The sequence below is a fragment of the Gavialis gangeticus genome, unplaced genomic scaffold, assembly GCF_001723915.1.
Source record: "Gavialis gangeticus isolate Ggan-Ray unplaced genomic scaffold, GavGan_comp1, whole genome shotgun sequence".
Classification (NCBI taxonomy): Eukaryota; Metazoa; Chordata; order Crocodylia; family Gavialidae; genus Gavialis; species Gavialis gangeticus.
Window position 1 is genome coordinate 5,166,703 of NW_017729005.1, and position 24,795 is coordinate 5,191,497.

Here is a 24,795-nt window from a genome sequence, read left to right on the forward strand (position 1 = left end):
CTCACGGCAGCCGCCACAATGACCCTCCCCACCTTTACTTCCCCCCATGTCTACAGGCCTGCGCAGCCTCCCTCCCACCCACCACTTCCTCCTCCCTGCCAGCTGTTGTTGGGGCCCCCTTCCTGCTCCCCTCCCTCCCTGCCACCTGGCCTCAACAACAGCCACCACGGTGACTGCCCACCTTTGCCTCCCCCCACACGCTCCTCTCCCTCCCTCCCTCCCTCCCTGCCAGCTGCTCTGGGGGGTGTCAGGGACAGGCAGCAGGGGGGCACTGCCACCATGACCCCCCACTTTGCCCTCCGGCAGGGAAGCATGGGAAAGCCCCACTTCTCAGGCAGCCAGGGCACGTTTGCCACCGTCACAAACTATCCCAGCAGCAGCTCAAACTTGGGCCCACGCAGACAATCGCTGCCACCCTCTCAGCAGCACATAAGCAGTTAGCCAAAAGCATTACGGACAGACAGACTAAGCCCTTTATATATATAGAATATACACCCAACCCTCAATATCACAGTGCTATAGTGATATATCATCAATGCTGCACCCTCACATAGCATGCTGCTTTCAGTTCTTATCTTATCTGAAAAGTACTAGTAGAAACAAGAGAACCCAAGATGGGAAATGAAGACGATTAGAGGCAGAGAGACTCCCATGGGAAAAGGGACTGAAAAAGTTAGGAGTGTCTAATTTACAAAGGAGGGTTTTAAGAGGAGTTATGTCAAAAGTATATATTTTTTGAATAATGAATGGTACAAAGCTAGTTAGCCAGGTGCTGCTATTTATCTTTTATCAGAATGAGGTGATTCACAAAGAAACTAAAAGGGCAAAAAAACTGAAGTCTTAAAAAGGAAGTGTTCTTATATACAGTGGACAATTAACCTGTCAAAATCAGAGACACACAAAAAAAAAATCACTGTGATAAAGGGCGTAGTAGGACTTAGAAAAGAATAGGCATTTTTATGGCCAAGAGGCCCTACTCATATTAGAGAGTCCATTTTTATAAGCTTTATAAACCTTCATGTCTTAAAACCTAAGCCAAGAACTAACTCTAAGGGGTGAGAAAGAACCCAATTGGAACATTTCATGCAAGTTATTCCATAATTATGCACTATGGATCCTTCTGCTTTTCTTTGAATTTCTCTTCTCATTGAGGGAAAGGAGAGATAACGGTAATAACAAAAAAAAAAAACAGAAAAAAAAATGCAAAGCATGTGGTTTATTTGTCCGAACAAACAAAGATGACACAAGACACATGTTATTTATGAAGCCTGATGGATTAGATAATTAAATAAGAAAATAGGGTTCTGCCAAAGTGGAGAAAGAGATAGCATGAGAATACAAGATCAATGAAAACACGTGTATTAATTATCAGCTGGCAGTTTTCTAAGGTAGAGATTCCCAGCTACAACCATTATACAGTGTTGGTTTAAGTACTTGTTGGAGCGAACAGCTGTAACCCTTAAATTGCAATCCTGATCTGAAAAGTGTCTACTGAATGAATGAACATCCTTTAGGGGTGTCTGCTGGGGCTCCGCAAAACACCATTGTTTCCTTTCAATGTCCGTTTCGCCATTTCAAAGGGATGGTGTTTTGTTTCGTCGTTTCATTTCAAAGCACTGTCCTGTTTTGCTTCACTGAAACGGTTTCACCCATAGGCTATAATGGGGAATTATGAAAATTCCTAAAACTTTGCCATTTCTTGCCTGTTTCAGATGAAAATTGCAGGGATGGTAGCTCTTCCTGAGGACATACGTACACAGGTTTCTGGGAAATTGCACCTCAAACTGTTCAAAGCAAAAGTCCTGACACTTGCTGGCAGCAGCAGCCTCCTCTCATCTGGTGCGCAGATCTGGGGGCTCGCACCCCTGGGAGGGCTGCGGGACTGTGCCAGACTCCTCCTGGGGATGCAGGCCCCAGATCCGTGCAGGCCAACCATGGATACAAGGAGGATGCCACTGCTGCCTGGGAGCAGCACTGGGCGCGGCCTGTGCCCAGCACCAGAGAAGACTGCTGCTGCTGCCTGAGCCTCCTCTCATTTGGCGCAGATCCGGGGGCTCACACCCACAGGAGGAGTCCAGCACAGCCTGGCAGCCCTCCCGGGGATGCAAGCCCCCGGATCTGCACCCTAGATGAGAGGAGGCTTAGGCTGCCTTTCCCACCAGGGACCAGCACTGGGCATTGGCTGCGCCCAGCACCGGACAAAATTGCTGCTGCCGCAGCCTGAGCCTCCTTTCATCTGGCAAAGATCCAGGGGCTCACATCCCCAGGGGGAGTCCAACACAACCCAGCAGCCCTCCCAGGGGTGTGATTCCCCAGATCTGCGCCTGGGATGAGAGGAGGCTCAGGCTGCCTCTCTTACCAGGGGCCGGCACCTCTTCGCTCACCCCCTGCCGCCCGGCTGTGGCCTCCTCGCTCACCTCCGCACCCGGCTGCGGCCCTCCCCACATGCTCCCTTCCCAATTACAGCCCCCCCCGCAGTTTACCAGCAACGGCAGCCATGCTCTTGGTTTTCTGGCACAGCCCTTCTGTACGGTGGGGGCAGCGCAGTTCGGCTCCAGCTGCCAGGTATCTGCGTGACCTCTGCCACAGAGCGCTGCTGCAGCCTGGCTTGGCACGGTGTGGCTGTGTGCTTTTAAGCAGCTCTTGGCTGTCACCCCGGGCTGCAAGCTGCGAGCGGGGACCTCCGGCCACACCGGCCTGAGGTCTGCATGCAAGAAGCAGCCCAGCTGGATGGTGCAGGGCTCATGAGCGTAGGACCCTGGTCGGTGGTCCCTGCAAACAGCGTGCAGCCCCGGGTGACAGCCCGGAGCTGCCCGAAAACACACGGCCCTGCGCTGCGCCGCACTGAGCCAGGCCACAGCAGTGCTCTGTTGCAGAGGCCACGCAGATACCTGGCAACTGGGGCCGAGCTGCACCGCCCCCCGCCATGCAGGGGAGCTGTGACACAAGGCCAAGAGCGCATCTGCTGTTGCTGGAAAGCTGCAGTGGGGGGCTGCAGCTGGGCAGGGGGCTAGTAAGCAGGCCACAACCGGGCTGTGGGCCAAGTGGGGTGGCTGGAGCCAAGTGCGGGCTGAGCAGGGGGGCTGAAGCCAAGTAGGGAGGTAAGCAGGGGGCATTGTTCCCTGGTGGGAGAGGCAGTCTGAGCCTCCTCTCATCTGGGGTGCAAATCCGGGGGCTTGCACCCCCAGAAGGGCTGCTGGGCTCTGCTGGACTCCTCCCAGGGGTGTGAGCCCCTGGATCTGTGCTTCCCATGAGAGGCGGCTCAGGCTGCTGACTGGGACCGGCACTGGGCACAGCCTGCACCCAGTGCCAGGAAAGAATGGTGCTGCTGTCAGGTCCAAGCAGCAGTAGCAGCCTCCCCACATCCAGCACAGCCCCCCAGCCCACCATGGGGTGCAGGCCTCTGGATCTGCGCACCAGATGAGAGGAGGTTGCTGCTTCCAGTTGGGACCTGTGCTCAAGTCAAGCCTGGCTTCAAAACTTAAAATGTTTCTAAACTTTCTGAGTGCCCTTGTTTCATTTCAAAGCTGTTCTGATGCCTTTTGTTTCATTTCCATTTCCCTGTTTCAGACCTGAAACACATCAAAACAGCTTTGAAACGAAACACCCGGCGAAATTTCGCAGAGAGCTAGGGTCTGCACATTCATTATATCTGAAAAATTCTAGATAAAAAGTGTTCTGTTCACAAAAAACAGGATACTGTTTCTTACTTATGGCCCTACCAATTCACCCCATGGTTCAGAAGTCAATCTAGATGCATTACGTACAGCCTAATCCAGACCCAACCTGAGATACTTGATAGATTTATAGCATCTTAAAGGTGCCCTTCATATATCTCAGATACATTTTATCTATCATTTCTCGGTTCCTCCATCTTGAAGATCTCCCTCAGAAACCTCATTTGTATCTGTGATAAATTATGTACAGGTGGAGTGCACTGGGAAGAGATTTACCAAAAAAAGACAACCACACCAGCCCAATCCAATGAATATTTGCATGAAGCATTTGACAGAACATAGCAAGACCATGTTACGGTCATTTCTCTGAGCAAATAGAGAGGAGAAATTTTCTGAAAGTCAGAAAAATTGATGAACTGCCAGATCCATGCTTTGTTTCTCCACCACATTGTATTAAAATGGACAAATCTGTTTCACCATCATATTCTGGACCTATTACAGAGATCAATGAAAAGACATTTTGCAATAGGTAGCTCTTTCTGACTACATGCAAAAGAACGTGGGCATGCTACTTACCAAACTGGCCATCATGCTTTATGTACAGTTCAATGACACCATATGCAATAGTGGTAGGGGCAGGAATCTCTAAGACCACATTAGAATCCTTCATCATGTTTCCATTTTCGCTCACTGAAACCTGAAGACATATTCTCCCACTGTTTATTCAACTCAACTTTAAAACAACTTGTGCACAAAAGATAACTCAGGGGGAGGAAAAAATTAGTTTAGAGAAAAAAATGTAATTTCCCACCATGTTCACATAGAGTACATATATTTGACTTAAGCCACAGAACAATTGCAGTGAAGCTCAGGCTTAACAGCAGAGTGGAGGGTGAGAAATGATAGTAGTCCCCCTGATTTGCAAGAACCCAGTTTAACATAAGCTCCAGCAAATTAAAATACTTCAGTTAAAGCCTCTTTGACTTATACTGCTGATGTAGGGTCCCACAGAAACATGACTAGAGTGAAAAACTGGTTTTCACTTCAATGTTCCTTTGCTTTGTCCTCTCCTCCCACCAAATCTCCTGCTCATCTTGCCCCTATTTTAACAACGGGCAGCACAAAATTTGGTCGAACAGGATAGTGAAAATGGCAGAAGCTGTAGAACTGTCACTGCCAGTTTTATGTCAGTGAAGACTCCCCTATATACAACAGGAGGCATTTGTTGTATATACTTTATATTTTCATATAAAGTTGCTGATTTCTTCTCAGCTTGTTAGACTAGTGTATCAGGAGATGTTTTTAACAACCCCCTGTGAAGCCACTGGGATCATTATTATACTCAGTGGAGCTTGGTGGATTCTAAAACATTTTCTGTGAACAGTCACTTGACTTTTTAAATTAATTGGTTTCAGCCACTCTCACGGGCCTTTAACATTCACTTTCTTTTAACAAGTGTAAGCTTTTTTTTACTGGCAGGAAAGCTCACAGAAACTGAACCACATGATAGTATTCATGGAAACCAGATTCTAGGTTCATAAAAGAGCTTGTACTTTCAACCAGTTAGGAAACAGAAAAAAAAATAGCATGGCATGCTTCTTTTCTGCTCAATTACAATTAAGTAACATGAGGAATATTTGCTGAGAAACTTCTGTAACTACTAGAGTTTAAAATGTTATCAAAAATGCCAAATACTTTAAAATAAAGAATGCAGTTGAAGAAACTGTGATCTGTGGTAGTTGGATAAATGGTTTATGGGTTATATAATTTCCTTTTACCTTCACAACTTTTGTGCTGAATCCTGCTATGCCACCAATTTTCTCTTCTGTCTGAATATGTTCAGATATCAAGCACTTTTTAGTTGTTACTATCTTCTCTGTCAGGACACACAGTACCTCATGTTTTCTTTCCAGCACTTGTTGCAGTAAAGTATTGTTTAGGTTCATTGTTCTGAAATTAAAAAATATAGCATTAATAGTATAAATACTGGAGCTGGGAAAACACATTTTTCTTAATTGTATGCACAAAGCAATCTTTGTAAGAAGCTTTTATTGTAAAGTATTAGTGGTTTCTGTATGAATATCTTACTCAAAATGATTATGTACTCTTTTGTTATCTGGCAGCAGCAAGACTGTAATTATCTGTATTATACAGTTTAAGTCTCAACATACCCATTGAATTCTTGGTTCATCATTTCAGGAGAAATGTCAGTTGGGGCAACTGTTTGGTTATTGTTTGCTTCAATAAAAGACAAAGAACTTCCAGCAAATTTAACTTTCCTGTGTAATTTGAAAATAAATGAGCTAGTCCTGCAGATTTTGAGGAAGCCCCTCAGCTACTGTAAACTTACAACAGCAGAGCTATAGTAAGTGATGCCAGCTGCCCCATTAACTTCAAAGTCTACTGGGGACTAACCTAAATAGTTACCAGTGAAGTCCTTTCATCACACAGAGCCATCCTTATTCAGGGATCTGCTAGAGAGGGTGCATAAAAATAATTAATTGAGACTCTCAGGAGAGACGCACCTATAGCAAGACATGTATGTCCTAGTCTAGTCCTATTCAATTATTTCATATGACACACACACATGCATGTTAAATTATTAAGGTAAAAAAGTCAAATGCTCACACATTAGGAAATAACCAAATTGTCAGATCTGTGTCCCTTTACCATGTCCCCATTCTTTCTCATGCAGGTTCCTAGTTCCAGTCTCCTTATCCAGTTGGACAGAGTCTCTTCCCTCATTCAGTCTTAGCAAGATGCCAAATCAGTTCCCAGTCTCCCCACCCCCTGGTCCCTATTCTTCCCTCTGGCTCCCAGCCCCTTTCTTCTTACCCATCTGTTCCTGTTGTACCATGCATCAGTGCTAGCCTCCCATGGCATTCAAGTACATACCTCCTCCCCATCTCAAATCCCGAGTCTCAGACTTCTCTCCCTTCTCACTCCCAGTCTCCTTGACCAACCAATCCCAGTTTCTCTACTTGCCTCCAGTCCTGCCTCATGAGTTTCCTTGTCCCAACAGACCCTTTACCCTTCCTTCATCTGGTTTTTGTCCCCTCTGCCTTTGAAGCAGACAGTTTCCTCTTCTGGGCTGCCTGGGTACCCAGGCAACCCCACAAGTGAAGTACAGGTGTCCCTTGTTTTATGCAGGTTCTGTATGTGTGAATTCTCTCTTATGAGATGACCCTTTTTATACCAAAAATTTATTATATGCATGGTAAATTCACTCTTATGTAATTGGTGCGGCGGAAACCCACAGAGCTGCTTTGTGCGGTGCATTGTGGGAGTGATAAGCACCAAAATGTAGTATCCTGTGTGGATCTGTGTTCCTTGCTCGTTGTCTGAGACACGTTTCTGTAGTTGCTATCCCCATTATGATAGTGTCCCATGCTTGTGTGTACTGTCTGCTGTTGGTTAGTACCAAAATTGTCTTGAAAAAGTGGTAGAAGTGGGTCTGGGGGTCAGTACAGTTGAGGTCTTGGAACATATCTCTATTTGTTACATTGTAAAGTGGGTTCCCTTTACGCGAATTTGAGTCATGCACCGTTTTCCAGGAACACATGTAAAGCATAAAGCAAGGGAAACTTGTATACAGATTTGCTCTGTAGAAAAAGTGCACAGCTGTCCGTTCGCATCAGCCCTAGTTGCTGTAAGAGACTCCAGCATGGTTAGGGAGAAGGGACAGTTCAGAGATGTTTAGCTATTAAATTCTATTGAACACATATATAGGGCTATCTTTGAGGACTGAAAATGAGGGTCTCAAAACAAAGCAAAAAGGCACAACCCTGACAACACTTTCCCTCCTACAAGCACCTTCCTCCTGCCTCTCTCCTATCAATGTATAACCTCCTGCTCCAAGACAGAGAGGTGCTAACATTTCTTCTCAAAGAAAAGTTCGCCAGAATTTAAAATGGAAAAAATAACTTATTTTTCCATTGCCTTGTTATCAGAAACAGCTGAAATATTTCAGCTAATTTAAAAAAAAGCAAATAATTAGCCAGGAGCAGATAGCATGATGGTTGGGCAACCTTAGGAGTAGACTGGCTTCAAAACATCTACATTTGAAACTGGTTAATTATGAATCTCAGTATCTGGTCTAAAAAGTACATTGGGTTTATAATTGACCAAGTACTTCAGGTGGCAATGTGGATAAGGATGTTAAGGACAGAAGGGACTATTATGATTATCTAGTCCAAGGGTGCCAGTCTAAAGCGCAAATGCCACAAGTGGCACCAGCAGCCTATGTATGGGTGGCACGCAGCAGGTCAGGAATGGGTCAGGCAACACAGCAGCAGCTATGTCAGGAAGCACAAAGTGGAGTAGGAGATCAGGCAGGGAACATAGGGAAGGAAGCAGAAAGCATAGGAGACTGGACAGAGTAGGGAGCAGAAGACAGAGAAACAGACTGGGCAGAAGAATGGGATCAGAGTGGGCACTCAGGGATGATGGAGAGCTAATTTGTGGCATGCCTGCGAAAAAGATTGGCCCCCACTGGTCCAGCCTAACCTTGTCCACAATGCATACAGATTATAATGCATACTGTCACCCAGTAATTCTGTACCAAATCCAGAACTTCTGTTTGAGTTTCAGTGCAACATTTACAAAGAGCTATCCAACCCTGACTTAGTTTCATAGTTTCTAGGGTCGGAAGGGACCTGAGCAGATCATCTAGTCCGACCCCCTGCCATGGCAGGAAAGAGTACTGGGGTCAAACGACCCCAGTAAGGTGGTCATCCAACCTCCTCTTAAAAACCCCCAGGGTGGGAGCCTGCACCACCTCACTTGGAAGCTGGTTCCAGACCCTAGCCGCCCTGACCGTGAAGTAGCGCCTCCTGATGTCCAACTTAAACCTTCCCTCTGCCAGCTTGTGACCATTGTTCCTGGTCACGCCTTGCAGCGCTCGGGGGAACAGGGACTCCCCCAGCGCCTGCTGATCCCCCCTAACCAGTTTATAACAGGCCACAAGAACATCCCTGAAATTGAGTTTCTGGGATTAATTACCCTTTGTTAAAAACCTGCACCTTAGCCGTGTTTGAATTTCTCTAGCTTGAAGGCCCTGTATGATAAGACTATCCTGATTTTATTCCCTTTGTTGGCTCCAGTGAGTCTGCAAAGATGGAACATTTTGAAAATCAATTAGTAGAACTATCATATTCAAAAACCAGCTAAGTGCCCCTCTTCCCAGTTCTGTCCCCACCAATATTAACATTGATTAACATTTTAATATGCATTTCATTTAGCATATCATCCCTATTAAGCAAAGCATTTAGTCTTTTGTTTAAAACCCATTAAAGTCACTTCTAAATACAGGTTGCAGGGTTGGCCCTAGGAATTTCAGGAGACAGAATCTTTCTAAGAATAGATTATAAAATTTACTAGCACATCTTCTGGGGTCAGCAACAGTCCTGTCAGTGGAACTTGTTAACTGTATTCTATGAACTAAAATTTATATCAGAATTTTTTCCAAATCTCCACCTGAGATTCACAGAAGTGTCAAAACTTCTATTAAAAGACAACTCAAGCAAGACAGCTAGAAGATTGAAAGATTGCTATCCTTCACTGGAGTTATTTAATCTTTTCTTTTCCAGTCTGCTGGACATAGGATATCCATAATGGTTAAACTGTAATTCCCCAAAATACAAAATAAATAACATGTTATTTTAATCAAGGTTCTCTACTTTTTTAATTGAAATAAGTTGTAGGTGTTCCACCTTCTAGATTTTAGAAGTTTTATAGACTGCACAACTTTGGAAGTCAGCTTGGAGCTTTATTAAATTAAAAAAATATCTTCAGGCAATTTTTGTTCTTTGTTGAATTATAACTTCTAAATGGTTCTATGAAAGCTCCATCATTCAGAATGGACTGTCTGAAGGCCTTAAAATGGATTGTTTAGACAAGAAAAAAATAACTTAACCAAAGCAATGTATCAGGCACCACTACACTACACCCAAATGTTCTTGTGATTCTTATGTTCTTTTCAGCCACATTTATTTGGAAGGTAATGATTTCCAAGGTAAACAAAAATCAGAGAACTTCCAGTTTGTCACAAACCCTAAAGGTCTTAGAAATTTCTGCAGCTATGCAAAACTAGGGTTATTAAGTAGCATGGTCTCTCTAAAAGACATTAAGCTTTTTCCATTTCATATAACATATAATTAATTTTTTGCAGCAGTTTTTGGACTCAAAAAGACCAAAATTCAATTTCACCAGCCTCCATTGAGCTGCTACTTCTGCAAGAGACGTCTTTGATTCAGATACTGTCATTCTTTTACCTGTCACAGCTATAAACATCCATCCCCTTTTGATTGCCATTCTATCTTACAATGTTTCCAACAGGCTTGACTCTTCTTCTATCTCTTCCTGGCATTTTTTTTCCTGTCTTGCATGAATGCTGACATTGAGTCATTTAGGTCTCCTCTATACATTACATTTATGCCATGATTCGTGTGTTAATTGCAGCATAACTAGGAAGGGTGCTACACATACACCTGATTTAAGGCACCATAAAATGGGGAATAAGCAATGAAAATGTTCTACAAAGAACGTGGAACATTTTCATGGCTCATCTGTATGATGCCTTAAATTTAATGTGTTGCTTGTGGTTGACAATCACCTTTACTGTCACCTGACGATCATCCAGTATATTTTCAAATGACTATGATAAAAATTTGCAAGCCCCTGATTCAGCATGTGCCTGTGTAAATTGCTGAAGTCACTGGGGTTGGTGTTCTGTCCATATAGGTCATAATGTAGGACTGTGCTCCTAGGGAACACTGTGATCTTTGGGTGAAAGAAATAGAAAAGCTAAGTCAAGTACTGAGTAGCCATCAGATAGGGTAAATGAACAGCCAGCTTATTTCAATCATCTTCAGAAACAGTCTTCAAGGACACGATATAACAGGGCAAAGGTTTGGTAATTAAAGCTGGGTTTAACATATTGAGAGACAGTGATCATAACATAGTTAAGCATTTCAGTGTGCCTTTGTAATGGTTCATTCTGTTACTGAGATAGATGCTAAGGGAAAACTACAAGCTAAATATCAAGAGAGGCAGGATAGGCTACATAACTGGAGATGCATACAAAGCAAGCTGCAGTTTTTCATTCCAGAAGTCATGTTTCAAAGCTCTTATGAATAATCTGTGAGCTATCATTCTTCTAATCTCTTCCACATTCTATTTTACATGCATTACTGCCAATCCAGTTTCACATCTGATTGCACCATTATGTTTCTTTCAGAATCTTTAAAGCTGAACTGAAATCGTCTGGAAAGGAAACCACACACAACACATTTGAGATGTCAGATACCTCAGCCTACAAGAATAGTACACATGTAGCATTAAAAATTTAAAATAATAATCACTTAAAAGGTGAGATTTTTTTTTAAGACTTGCCTTAGGCTTAATGATGTTTTATAGCAGTGGTGCCCAACCTTTTGGCACTGTGGGCCAGAAGAGCAGTATGGGGCCAATCTGTAGGCGGGATCCCATTTGAGGTCGATGCAAAGGGTTGGGCTCAATGCTCCAGATGCTACCACATACTGGCCCAGCCTGGCACCTTCACCAGGGCCTGGCCCCACATGTGTGCCAGCCCACGGGGCTACCCACAGGTCCAGAAATTTGGCAGCAGAAGAGTGGCAATTAACACTGCCACTGCTCCCCCACCATCAAACCCCTATGGGCCAGGGGTTAAGCATTCCTGTTTTATGGGATGAGTTCCATGGTTCACACATAGGTAGACAAGGTTCTTTGGGTGAATACGATATCTTTTATTAAACCAACTTAAATAGTTGGAAAAAGGTTTTACAGCAAGCTTTCAGGTTTAAAAACCCTTCATCAGGCTCAGGAAGTCTCTGCAGTTGGTGTGTGCTCTTCCTGGATGGAAATTATGTTTAAACATGTAGCACGTAAAAATAATTTCCTTTTAAAATCACTGTCTGTTCCTGCCCATATTATAGTCAAAGTCAATGGCAAAACTCCCACTGACCTTTAATAAGAGCAGGGTCATTCTCTTCTGTTATGGAAAAGAGAGCCGTAATCAGCCAAGTGAGTCTTAAGTTAGGTAGAAGGTGGGAGGCAGAACTGCACAGTAGCATTTGATGGCATAAGCCATCACCTACAAAAGCTCATGTCTCTGAGCCTGTTAGTTTCAGAGGTGCCACTCAGACCTACCTTCTATAATGAAAAGGTGAATAAGAGCAGTGGCTACTCCTCCTTTCTGTCCTCCGCTGCAACAAAGGAGAAGCAGACAGACAAAAGCAGAAGTCAAAATAAGACGGAAGCAAAACAGGTAGCTAGAAGCCACCCAGCCTCTGGCACTATAACAGTCCCTGCCAGCTAAAGGAGCACAATCCTAAAAAAACAAACCCAAGCAGCCTCACCACAAAAGATCCACAGTGACCAGGGTTTCTGGGCAAGCTAGAACCACTCTTGCCTCCAGTCCTAGTCTCAGTATTCCAGGCAGACTAGATAAAATGCCCAGGCCTGTAAACCCTTCATGCAAGCCATTCACTCAGAATACCAAATCCAGAAGGTGTATAGCACTGGCCTTTGACCACATTAACTCATAAGTAACATCCTATTTTCCAAGTTTCTACAAGTTGTTCTAAATCATCCATACAGCCAACTAACCCCATTGTCCTACCTATGCAAAATACAGTTTACTTTCCTGGCTGTACCAGCTCCCCTCAAGAAGAAATACAACTTTATATTTAACATTAATTTCATACTTTATTCTATAAGAATAGCATCCCTCGGAACTACTGAACAGAAATGTCTTAGTTAGTTCAATCTTCTTCACTTCACTTATAATACACAGTAGTCTGATTACTTCTACCCAGATAATGCCTGTCTTACAGTGTCAGTGCTTGCAAAGCTTTATTCCTTCTCAAAACAGAAGTCTTTGGTTTGGACTTACATGACAGAGAACACTAATCTAATCCTCTGTCACATTCCACCAAACACAGTCCAATATTATTTCTTTTATTCATCCACTGAAAATATCAGCTTTCTGACCATTTTCTTACAGACACTAGAAAACAATACTTCTGAATCAGCTTATACATGGCATTTCACAATTTCTCTAGGCTCACCAGATAATTAATTATTCTATGCCATGTTTTCCCCAGAATACCAAAGATTTGATGAGAAAAAGGAAACACTTCTAAACACTACTTCTATATCTTCTGTAAAACCTCCTATGCTCGCATCTTATTTTTTATCCTCTCACTCATACACATGAGCATGAGAATGCTCTTAACTTGTTTCTATAGTGCTCAAATCATCTTTGGCGCTTTAAAGAACAAACAAATGAACAAAAAGATGTGGTCTCCACTCTGAATTGATTACAATTTAATTTCACGTTTGACCTGATAAAAATATAATGCAAAAATAGGGAGAGGTTAGGGTGATGTTTACAACAATAAACACCCACCATAATATGCACACATATTACATTATTTACGTCATTACAAATTATATACAGGAGAGCCTCATTCACAGTAAATGAAAGAAAGAAAGCAAATTACCTTATTTTGAAAAGCAGAAAAATAATTTAGCAAACATAGCAACAAAAAAAGCAGCAGTAGCCTATATAACATATTGCAAATTATCTGTGTTCATACGTCAGGCAAATACCATTTACTTAAATCATTTTGAGACTACATTTCTGAAACTACTGTAGAGTGAAATTTGAATCATAGGGGCCCCTAGACCCTACCTGTCATCTGTTACATCTTTGTGAAAAAGTGAAGACCAGTATTTAGAATAATTTAATTATGAGATCAATATGGTACTTTAGAAAGTTAAGAAATAAGAAGTCCTATACTGGGTCAGAACAGTGGCCCATCTAGCCCAGCATCCTGTCTCCGACAGCTGCAGCAGTGGATGCCTTGGAGAGATAGTACTGAACTGGACTGGATCCATCTAGAGTGATCTATCCTCATTCATTACCCTTCTTGACATCCAACATTATTGGTTTAGATATGCCCAAGTAAAGATCACCAACCATTCTGTTCAACAGCTATTAATATAGCTATCATTCATTAATTTGTCCAGACTCTTTTAGAACCTGGCTATGCTATGCTATGCTATCTGCCTCTACCATCTCCTGTAGCAATGAATTCACAAGTTATCTATGCACTGTGTAAAAAAATATAGTACTCTCGCTTCTCAGGGTAAACCCGTCTCCTACTAACTTCAGGGGCTGCCCCTGAATTCTAATATTCTGGGACTTAGTGAATAATAGTTTCCTGTTCACTTTGTCCACACCATTCATAATTTTATAGACCTCTATCCTATTCTCTCTCAGTCTTCTTTCCTAACTAAACAGTCCTAGCCTTTACAGTCTCTCCTGGTACACCAGCTGCTCCATACCCCTAATCATTTTCAGTGCCCTTCTCTGTACCTTTCTCCATTCTACTACATCTTTTTTGAGATGTGGAGACTAGAACTGTAGTCAAAAAGTGGGTGCACCATAGATACTGCCTAATAGCACATTAATGTTCTCCACTTTGTTTTTAAGTTCCTTTATTAATGATGCCCATATAGTTAGCAGTAAAAAACGGATTTTTATGACATGCTATACTGTATCACACTCAGAATTTTAAGGATGTAAATGACTTGTTTTAAAATTCTTATTAGTTTTTGTTTTCTTAGTTTATTAAACTATTTATGTGTAACTTCTGAATTACACGGAAAGTCAATAATGTAGTACAAAAATCACGTTTGCAAGGCAACATAATTTATACCTAAAGAATTATGAACAAAATTACCACATATCCAATAAACCTGAACAACAACATATTTTCATTAAATAAAATCAAGAATACATATCCAACTGTCTTAATATCAAACCAGTTGGTATACATCAGGCTTGTCCAACATGCGGCCCACAGGCCGCCATGCGGCCCCACCAAGCCATTTTCTGAGGCCTGAGGTCCCTCGCTCGGGACAGGCAGGTGGGGGAGAGGAGGGGAGCTGCTCACCCCTGCACGGCCAGGCTCACATAAACTCCCATGTCACGTGAGCTGGGTCCTGCCCCCACCCTGAGGGCTGCACGGCATGGGGCTGCCCTGGCCTTGCCTGACAGGATGAGCTGGGGACAGTGCCCGCTTTTACTTGCCTCTGGCTTGGCCCCTTGCCCCTGGCATCCCGCCCACCTCCCGGGACCCACTGGGCTCAGCAGCCGCAGGGCAGGCAGGAATGGGGCACAGTGCCCAGCACAAGCAGTCAGCAGGGCAGCCCCAGGGGGGCTTCGGCAGGCGGGGTCCTCGTATGACCTCTGCGGGGTGAGGCGGTGGGAGCCAGTGTCCACCGGTCCCAGCATTCCAGGCTCGCAGTGCTGAGGCCGCCAGGGCTGCGTGCGCAGGCGGCCGAGCACCATAGTGAGCGGGGCTGTGCGGGCAGGTGGGCAAGGGGCTGCAGTGCAGCGGCTGCCTTGCTCTGGCCCCCCTCAGCCAGCACCAGCTTGTGGGGCTGCGCTGCTCGGGGGCAGAGGAGGGACTGTTGCTCCCTGCGGCTGGGCTGGGCGCTGCTCTCCTGCCACGGCGGCTGCCTGCGCCCTCCAGAGGGCCATTTGCTTTCACCACAGGGAAGCACGGAGGAGCGGAGCAGCCAGTGTTCCCCCGAGGCCTTCCCCCGCCAGAAGCCACCCTGGGCAGAACAGGCTTGAGACCCTGCCAGGCTGAGAACCAGCTTTGCTCCTGCAGTTCCGCTGCCCCCCATCTCACACATTGGCTGGGCCCCAGCTGTGTCTGCCTGAGCACTGCCAAGACTTTGGGCAGCAGTGCTGCTGGTGTGGGCAAGGCCTGGGGAATCAGTGGCATAGGTGGCTCCTTGACCTGCGTGAGAGCACCGGCTACATCGGTTTGGTCACATATTTTAACACGGCTGTCAAATATCTTCTGGGGCTGCCTTCAAATGGTGGTAGTAGTAGGGAGAAGGGGGGGGCCCAGGTGTTGGGATGGCTGGTCCAGGACATCATTTGCTGTAGTTTGTCACTAGCTGAGCACAGGTGGGGTTTATGCCAGCTTTGCCTTATTTCAGGCTTTTCCAACACACAGCCCGCGGAGTGACAAAATAGGAATGTGGCTTGCTGGCCCACTGGGTGATAAGAAGTTGAGAATCCAGCCCCACATTCAAAAGGTTGGACATCCCTGGTATACATCCTATTGGTAATGCATTGCTTAATATTATAAGCCCTCAGTTTCAAGGCCACCAGAGTTCCCAAATATCATTACACAGGCTATGTACAGACAGGCAAAAAGCCCGAAGACAAACTGATTCAATCTGGCAGGTTAGTCTAAAATGAGTAGATTGAACCAATAAGCAAGTGAGCAGACATTCACTTTTGATTCTGGAAAAGCAGTTGTATGCCTGCAGTAACTTAGGCCAGAAACCAGGGGATGCTAGAGGACACCTCCCTGTTTGGCTGGAGCAGACAGCTTGGGCCAAAGCTAGCCCACCCACCTGGTGAGGAGGAGTTTGTGAGGGAGGTGCAAAGCATTGTGGGATGCTGAGGGACTACGAATTAACTTGAATCTGGAGGGGAACTGGGACAGAAGTTTGATAAATCTATTTAACGTAAAATCAGTTAAGTCTGATGCTACATCCATCAGGTTATCTTAAACTGGTTTCAGCCATTTTGAGAGCAGTTTATGTGCACTGAACTTCTGTTGAGTTACAAGGCGCAGATAGAAGAGCAGCTCCCCACTGTAACTCATAGCACTTCACAGGAAATACCATGAGTTACAATGATCCCCCAGACCCAACAGGCATTTGCTGTTGGGTCCCAGGGGTTAGGAGATCGAGCTGTTTAGAGTGGCTGTGAGTCTGCAGCTGCTGTCCCCTAACAATGCCCTCCTAGCCTGGGCACCATTTTCAGAATGGGAGGGGGAAAAGGGAAAGAAGGGACCTTATTCTGGGGGGTTGCCCAGCTAGCATTGGAGGGTGGGGCAGGTGGTTTGAAGCTCCCCTCACCTACAATCCACCCACCCCACCCTCCAGCGTTAGCTGAAGAAACCCCAGACCACAATCCCTATGCTCCCTTCTCCCCACTTCCATTCTGAAGACAGCCCTGGAAGCAAGGCTGAGCTGTCTCAGTTCAGCCCTGCTCTCAGTGCACAGACATAAGTTACTGAGGGTGCTCTATTTTGGAGCATCTTCATCTGAATCCTCATGCAATGAGGGCTCAGACTGCTGTGGAATTGGGCCCTTTGAAAGCACCTTTGAAAGTGTACTTGTGTTTGGTCACAGCTGTAGAGCACTTTCAGGGGCCAGATTGGGTGAAAGTTACCACTTCTGTCTGTGCCTACAGATTTAAACTGGTTTCCACTCACTTATATTGGTTTATGTGTAATTTCTACCCCTAGCCATAATGTTCTGTGAGTAACAGGCTGTGGGCCTCACTTCACATAGTGAGGGATACAACAAAACTGAAAATTCTATTATCTTAATCTTCTGTGACCTTCCAGATCTTAGCAAAGCTAAGACTGACTGGAACTTCAGCTGTATATTTTAGATCTTAAGCAATGAAGCACTGTTGCCAGATAATGAGTCAGATCCCTGGGTGAAGTGCAACCACATTCCACGGACACATTTCCACAGCAAAATCTACTCAGTCAGACTTGTGTAAGAAGTCTTTCATCTTCACAAAAGTGAGAATTGTGATAACTGGTTTCTGAGTCTAGCATGCCAAAGATTTTGCTGGCTCATGCAGTTTCCCACAGCATAAAAATGAAATACATAACTTTATTAGGCCTCTATTAATGCATTATAGTTACAACCATGAATATTTACATGATCTTAATTTTCATTTTTAGATATACACGGATCTGTATATACATTCTGACCACCCACAGTGGAATGAACATCATTTAAAAATATTATCTTAATTGCTATGAAGCCTACAAGCACACAGACACTGACTGGATTATCTTTCTACATTTCCCTTTGAGCGGGGAGTGTTACTTGTTTTATAGAGCATAATATGACAATAACAGAAACAATAGATCACATAATACAAGAGGAAAAAAAACTAATACTTGAATTCATCTCTTCCAGTGAACACATTTTTCCTCCTATTGCATCATGTGACCTAATTGTTCTGTTAATGTCAAATTTTCTGTTGTTAAAAGAAGACACTTACCTTGACTGAAATTGTATTTCCCTGTATTATATAAGCACATACTAGTTTTGCAATTCTGGAACGTTCATTTACTATGGTGTTTATGTTTTTAATGAGGATACTGACTACAAAAATAATAAGGTGCCCTTCACTAAAACAAGTATGACAGCCTTCTGTCAAGGCTCATGGCAAAGAAAACAGTAAGCAATTGTTATGTAACTGGAATGAAAAACTGATTACTTTCAGAGCACTTGCTTAAGTAAAGAAGAATTGCATTGCTTTAGACAACTATCACACAGCTAGTGAAAAATTCTAGTTCCCCACTTTCTCCTGCCATTTCTATAGCTGTCACTTTCCATCATCAATTTCAGAATACTAAAAAAGGCTGTTAAAATATATTGCTGAATCTATTACATTAAGGCTTGATACCATCACTTACTCTCAACCTCATCTCCCATACAATTCAGCCTGCTACAAACAGTCCCACTGTAACTGCCCCTCATTCCACCCACCCTGCCCCCTCCTTCACCCTTACCCCACTCCCCACCCCATGCTCCAAAACTGCACAGCTTCCCATGCACTTTTCCTTGCTTGGTGACAGGTTTATTTGTTGCAGTGAGCCCACTGCTTGGGGATGATTAAGTCTGGGGATGCCATTAACCCACACTTAACAACACATGGATTAATGGTGTCCCCAGGCTTAATCAGGGTAATAAAGCTGCAGTTTCAAACCATGTGGCAGTCTGCATGGACAGGCAGGACTGCCATGACACCTCAGCTGATCAGAGGTGTGGGGGGACCGTGACATGCTTAACCCACAAAACAGCAGCTGACCCCAGGATCTGCCTGTGAAATCAGGCTACTTGCCTCCTCAAATTTGGTAGACCCAAAGCTATGAATGTCTGAGAACAACAGGTCATAATGCCTTTTCAGCTTAAACCATAGCAGAACAAATGCATCAGTGATTATATATGGTATGTGTGTCTTTCCCTTGAACTTCTCTAGCTGATTTTTTTAAATCTTCACTTAAATGCCAAAATTAAAATCCATACCTTTCCTTGACATCATTCATAAGCTGCTGCAAGTCAACCTCTTGCTTTCTCAGATTTCCAAATGAAGATTGACTTTCTACTAAGCCTTTTCCGCCAGCACCCAATCTGATGTTTCCAAATGAGGCTTCAAGATTTCCTCTGACACAATCTTCAAACTTCCCCTCATATTTCACGAAGTCAGACTCCACAATTACTTGAAAAAATAAACAAACAATATTAATATAGACTTGAAAACATTGGATCATAAAACAGCAACAGGATTATATTGAAACCCCCCCCCCCAGAAATCTATGGGAAAAAATAAAGGGCTAAATAGTCACATAAGAGTTTACGGGCCATGATGATTTGTTCTATCTTTTCACCATATTTGATCTACTGGTTTTTCATTTCCCACTTTGTCATTTTTTTAAGATGTAGCAATTTAAGTTCTCAGTTCAAATCCTCGGAGACCTTTTTCCTTCCCCACAAGGAATTATTATGGAGCAAAAATTGCCTGTATTCAGATTTTTCCATATCTTGGTTTTTCTCCTTTCTATCCTGATCGAAAGCCCACTGACACCAACAGATATCTCATTGATTTAAACAGATTTTGACCCCAGGGACTATATAACAAAAATGTAACACACTGTGCGCAAATTCAGAACAAGGGACTGTTACCTACAAGGTTATGAGCTCAGATTGCTCTTAGGCCCACATTGCTGGTTGATGTTGAACAGTCAGCTGCCTATTTACTGGCCTCATCCACACTATCACCTTTCCCAATATGCAGCTAGCCATGGTGGAACTTGAGAGAAGAACAAGTAGGGAAACAAATACATAGAAGGAGCAGACGCTTTTTCCATGCTGAGCAATATAAAACATCTGGGCACTATCGACAGAAAGAATTCCACTGTTGCTACCACCAATGGAACTCTATTAATACATGAAAGCAATGACTAAATCTCTTGCTAGTTTCAATTCAGTCCAAAGGATCAAAACAGCTGGTAAAATGAACTCCCTCATGTACAACTGCAGCTGGACTTTGAGTCAGTTGATCAATATTGGCCTCTTTATGAACTTGCATTGTTGTTATTGTCAGAACTGTATCAATTTCCAGGGTTTGGAGGCCTCAAAAATACTGCCATATCTTCTGAAGAGTGTCCAGAGGTATGAAGAGATAAATCAAGGGTTAAGAGATAAGCAGCCAAACTAAACAAATAAGCACAGGCTGAGTTGTACCTGCCTGCCCAATTCCGCCCCCTCCCATTACTACTGCCAGGCCCCTCTGCAACAGGGTAAGTACCATAATCTATAAATTAGTTTTTGATATCGGGTGCCACTCAATTCACAAAAGTTATGGATGGGTGTTTCAAGTCCAAAAAAGTTGAGAACCACTGATTTATAAAAGGTGCAAATCTACTCTGTCTCCCAAACTGCGAATCACACAAACAAGTAATATATTCAATACATGCTTTGTAAAAGCTCAGACAGCCCTCAAAACCAGGTGTGTATAGCCCACAGCCCTCAAGCTGGATCTGGCCTGTGGAGCCTTTAGAGCTGTGGATTTGGCAGCATTCAGCTTCAGGGGGCCCTGCCCGCATCACAACACAGCGAGATGCTGTGAGCTTTGGTAGAGGAGCAGTTCTTTCTGCGCTACGTTGGGCTGCATGGGCTCCATTGGAGGGGGGCTCTCCACGTGCCATGCCACGTCGTGGTGGCAGGGAGAATGGCAGGCCATGTCCTAGTGCCTACCTATCTCCTACTCAAAACCAATCTGTTTGTCATTCCCTTAAAAGGTGAACAGTAGCCTGGAGCAAGAGCTATGGGACGCATGTTATAATATTTGTGGAGGGGCAAAGAGCAATAGCTATACAATTCACAGTGCATTCACCTGGAGTGCACTATGATTTCACAGTATAATCACGCGCTGGGACTCCTGACAGCTGCTCTAAATGAGATCTTCAGAATGTCAAGCCATAAAAGATATGGCTTAATAACACTGCCATTTGGAATCTCCAGTGTTCAATCACACTGCTCCCCCTGGAGAAGATGCGTCACCTTTTAACTAACGTTTCATTAGCACTATTTTTGCCAAGTGACAAAGCAAGTGTAGAAAGCCATGAAATTTTTTTAAAAGGTTGAATATTTTAAACCAAAAAGAGCCCTCAAATAACACAACAAAAGAAGTAATAGAACAGATTGTAGCTTGCATTCTTTTTATCTTCCATTATGCTTTATAAGTATAGTATTACCTGGTTTTATAGGTTTATCTTCTTCAAGTAGATCACTCAATGTGACTGTCAACAAATGATAGTTTGGTTTCTGCCAGCACCAGAATTTCTTCCTCTTTGTTACTAGGCTCAGAAGCTGCAATTTGTCTGAATCATTCAAACGGGATACAGGGATCAAATCACCCCCACAGTCAGTCTCTCGCACAAAATTCTTTGTTGCTTTTGCAAACATCTTGGGAAATCAAGTACCTGAAAGAACAAATTGTCTTTTAAAATAAAATAGGAAAGTATCATTAACATTTTCCTTTTTTTGGAGTTCACAGTTTTGGGGCATTAACCAAGGAATGATCAGTATAATAGCTCTATCTTCTTGTTCAAGTCTTTCTCTACCTAAATCAGTATTCTACTGCATTTACTCTAAGGTTTTTCTAAAAGGAAAACTGACATTATAAGGAAAATGCTGAAGATGACTGTAAATAGGGTGGTATTAAATGCATAGTATTAAAGAAGTTTAAGAAAATATTTTTTAATCTCCTTCATATTTTGTAATTTCAAAATGGAACATGATTTTTCTCAATTGGCAGTTTTCCTTTAAATCCCCCAGTAGCCACTGAAGTATTCAGGTAATGTCTTATCTGCCCATTTCTTTTCTTTGAAGCAGCACATACACTTATTCTTCATTAATTACCCGTCCTGCTCCACACACATATTAGATTTGTTAATTATAGATACAAACCAAGATAATGGAGGAGATACTTCAAAGTGAGAACAGATAATGAAGGGAGCTGAAGAGTGAGTATTGACTGAAAAGAGAAGGAAAAGAAAGACACTGAGGACACAGCACTCAGGCTTCGTTATCAATAGGGAGGAAGAAGAAAATATTTTTATAGATAGAAACCTGGCTTTCTGTTTGCTCTCCCTATACCACATTTCAGTTAAAACAGTGTTCACTGATTGATACTCAGGTATCTTCCCATGGAACTCGTGTGACTTACTGTCAATTCTCTATGTGAGCAAGGTTAGCAAAAGACCTACATAATGAAAAGTGTTTTGTCTTAATAGTGTTATAAAGGTAAAGTCACACAACATTTTATCTAAAAGGATCTCAGCACTTCTATAAATTGCCATGAACTCTGAGCATAATCCAATATACAATAGGAATATTTTGACTTCACCAATTGTTAAATTGGTTTCTTAGCTCTAAATTCTGATTCCTGAACTTTGCCTTGCAATCCAGTGAGAAAGAAGAAAAAGTCTGCATACAGGCAAATATAAGGCACATTTTAACAGCCAAATTGTCCCGGCTTCCATTTATATCTGAAAAGTTGAGTTTCTCATAGAATTTGGCAAAGATGACACTGGAACTACCTTGATGATTGCTCTGTAGTGGGAAAAAAATCTCACTCTGCTTCTGAAAGTGCAATAATCACCAAGAAACAGTCTTTTCTTTCAGCACATAGACACACTCTTCTTGGGTCTGCATTATTGTTTACCCATATGAACTCAGTCCTGCAATGGGATCTGTATGGGCAGACCTTTCCCTTTACAAGGAGGCCAGCTGTCTTCAAAGGTGCTGAGGAGGGCCCACAAGCCACATGGACTTAATTTCTGAAACTGAATCTACCAGAAAACAAAGTTACATTGGTTTACAGCATCCTCACCTGTTAGAAATTTTAGTCACTAAAATTCATTCACTGATCTTAGAAGAAAAACCTGTAACATTTTTCCATTAAAATTAGTTTTTTGCTGCATGATGCTTTTGGTCTTGTTTTCTCAGTCTAAATTTTAATCGTGTTGTTGTTAAAAGTGTAATTGTCTTCTTAAGCCTGGCTGTGAAGAAGCCAAATAATACTATGCATCTTTCACATGGATTTCCATTCATACAGAATTGAACATCTTGATTCATAATAGTGCCACTATGTGCTGCTTGCATTTCCTAAAAACACACAGTATGTAAAGGGGAATACAGCAGGAGGGAGGAGAAAACAATTAAGGAAGTACTCTAAAACCATTCAAATCTGTATATTGTGTGCAACACCAGCGATCACTGATCATACACAATCTTAGTGTGTATGCAAGCAGGGCCCCAAGTGTTAAGAAAACATTCTCTTTCAATTTCCTTGCTTTGGAGGTTTAAGTTAGAGTATGGCATAGCTTGGCAGAACTAGAGGGAGAACTGTTCCCCTTGTCAAAAGTGGAAGTAAAAGGGCATGGAGGAAGAATATTTTCCTTGCTTCATTAGCAACGTAAGCTAAACCTTTAAAGTGAGTTTCCATCAAGGATATGGGAAGTTGTATTTAAAAGTAACAGCACTAAAAGACAGACGAAAAACATAGTTTATCCATGGAAACCCTGTCATTATTTAGCTGAGTAACCACATCTCACTGAGCTTCAAAACAGCTGTATAAGTTTGTGGCAGTTCCACAAATTTTCTTTTTATTCTTTTTTCTGTTTTTAGAAATAGTACCCTGGTCACCCATTCAAGAACACTAACTCAACAGGAACACCTCACATGGAGTTAAAATCTGCTCACTCTAACAATTCTATTTTGGGACAGTGAAACAGGAACTTTTATACAGTTGCCCAATACAGTGCATGCAAAGCTGCATCATAAAATTATTTAAAAAACAAAACAAAAATAAAATTCTGTTTCGACTAAAGCAGAAGATTACCTGAAATGCTTGGCAGCACAGCCAGGGAGCATAGAGGGTGAGAACATTATTACCTATCAATTGCCTAAACATATTTTAAGTAAATGTTTTAAAGGGACATCCTTTGTGAGCCAAATGAGTCTGAACAGTAGCTTGGCAATCAAAAGAGCTGTTGGACATTAAATTTAGTCTGTAGCAGAGGAAACATATTTGAATTTTAATGGGGCTTGAGTTTATAATGAACTATACTGAGACACGCATAAAGAAAAGAAGTAATGCCAAGTAATACAGATACTTTACTAGGCTTTTAGAGCAAAATTTGAAACCCATTTCATTGCTTTTTGAGATAGCTTATGTGGATTTAAAAAAACGTAAGGTAATGCGTGAATGTTAGCAGCTACACACATGCAGTTAAATTTAAAAGAGCTACAATTTTATGTAGCTCTGAGTCTGGAAACGCATGCATGTCATTTAGTACTGAAAAGAAAATCGTTTCAAATCCTGATGAACCAAAACCGTTCCCTCATCCAAGGGCTTATCTACCCACAAATGGCTCATTAGAGCAGTAACTCCCATCCAAGGTGGATGAAGGTTACAGCAATACACAGAAAGGAAATCAAGCAGCACTGGTAGGAAGTATATATATAATTATTTTGATTTAAAAAAATAAATCACTGCCCTAACGGAGAGTCACACAGATACAAAACCTGTGTATGGGTCAGGCTGTAAGATATGAATGTCTACACACAGGGGCACATCCACAGGATGTGCAGTAGCATGGCTGCACTCCCCTTTCAGAATAAAAAAGCCCCCAGGGTGTTATCTAAAATTCTCAAAGCATGTAAGAATCCCCTGCCTTCCCTTCTGTGCTCAGAGGCAGGTCCCCTCCACTCCTCTCCTCTCCTCCTCCCCTTTCAACCCCCACCTTTTCCAACTGTCCCAGGGACCGTAGAAGCTGCAAAGCTGTTCCTACCTACTCCAGCCACATTATGTAGGGACAAGCTCAGCTAAGAACAGCAACAGCAGCAGAGGCAAGGGGCAGAGTGGTCCCCCCTTCCCGTGCCTGCTCCTGGGGGGGGGGGG

General features: G+C 43.0%; 1 protein-coding gene across 7 annotated transcripts in view; it reads right to left on the bottom strand.

The window, feature by feature from the left end:
* DFNA5 (DFNA5, deafness associated tumor suppressor) overlaps positions 1-24,795 on the bottom strand; it is an 88,030-nt gene that overhangs the window by 61,947 nt on the left and 1,288 nt on the right. For 3 of the 7 annotated variants that reach the window (XM_019508601.1, XM_019508595.1, XM_019508596.1), the window contains exons 2-7: positions 22,430-22,681; positions 21,083-21,310; positions 18,852-19,044; positions 5,849-5,956; positions 5,456-5,627; positions 4,254-4,374 (exon numbers count right to left, since the gene is read on the bottom strand). In XM_019508601.1, coding sequence (XP_019364146.1) covers positions 4,254-4,374; positions 5,456-5,627; positions 5,849-5,956; positions 18,852-19,044; positions 21,083-21,293 — 805 coding nt within the window. In that variant the 5' untranslated portion in view covers positions 21,294-21,310; positions 22,430-22,681. Of the gene's footprint in view, positions 1-4,253; positions 4,375-5,455; positions 5,628-5,848; positions 5,957-18,851; positions 19,045-21,082; positions 21,311-22,429; positions 22,682-22,722; positions 24,757-24,795 lie in introns of those variants that run through there. The other 4 variants (XM_019508597.1, XM_019508599.1, XM_019508598.1 and 1 more) reach the window with 3 other exon arrangements.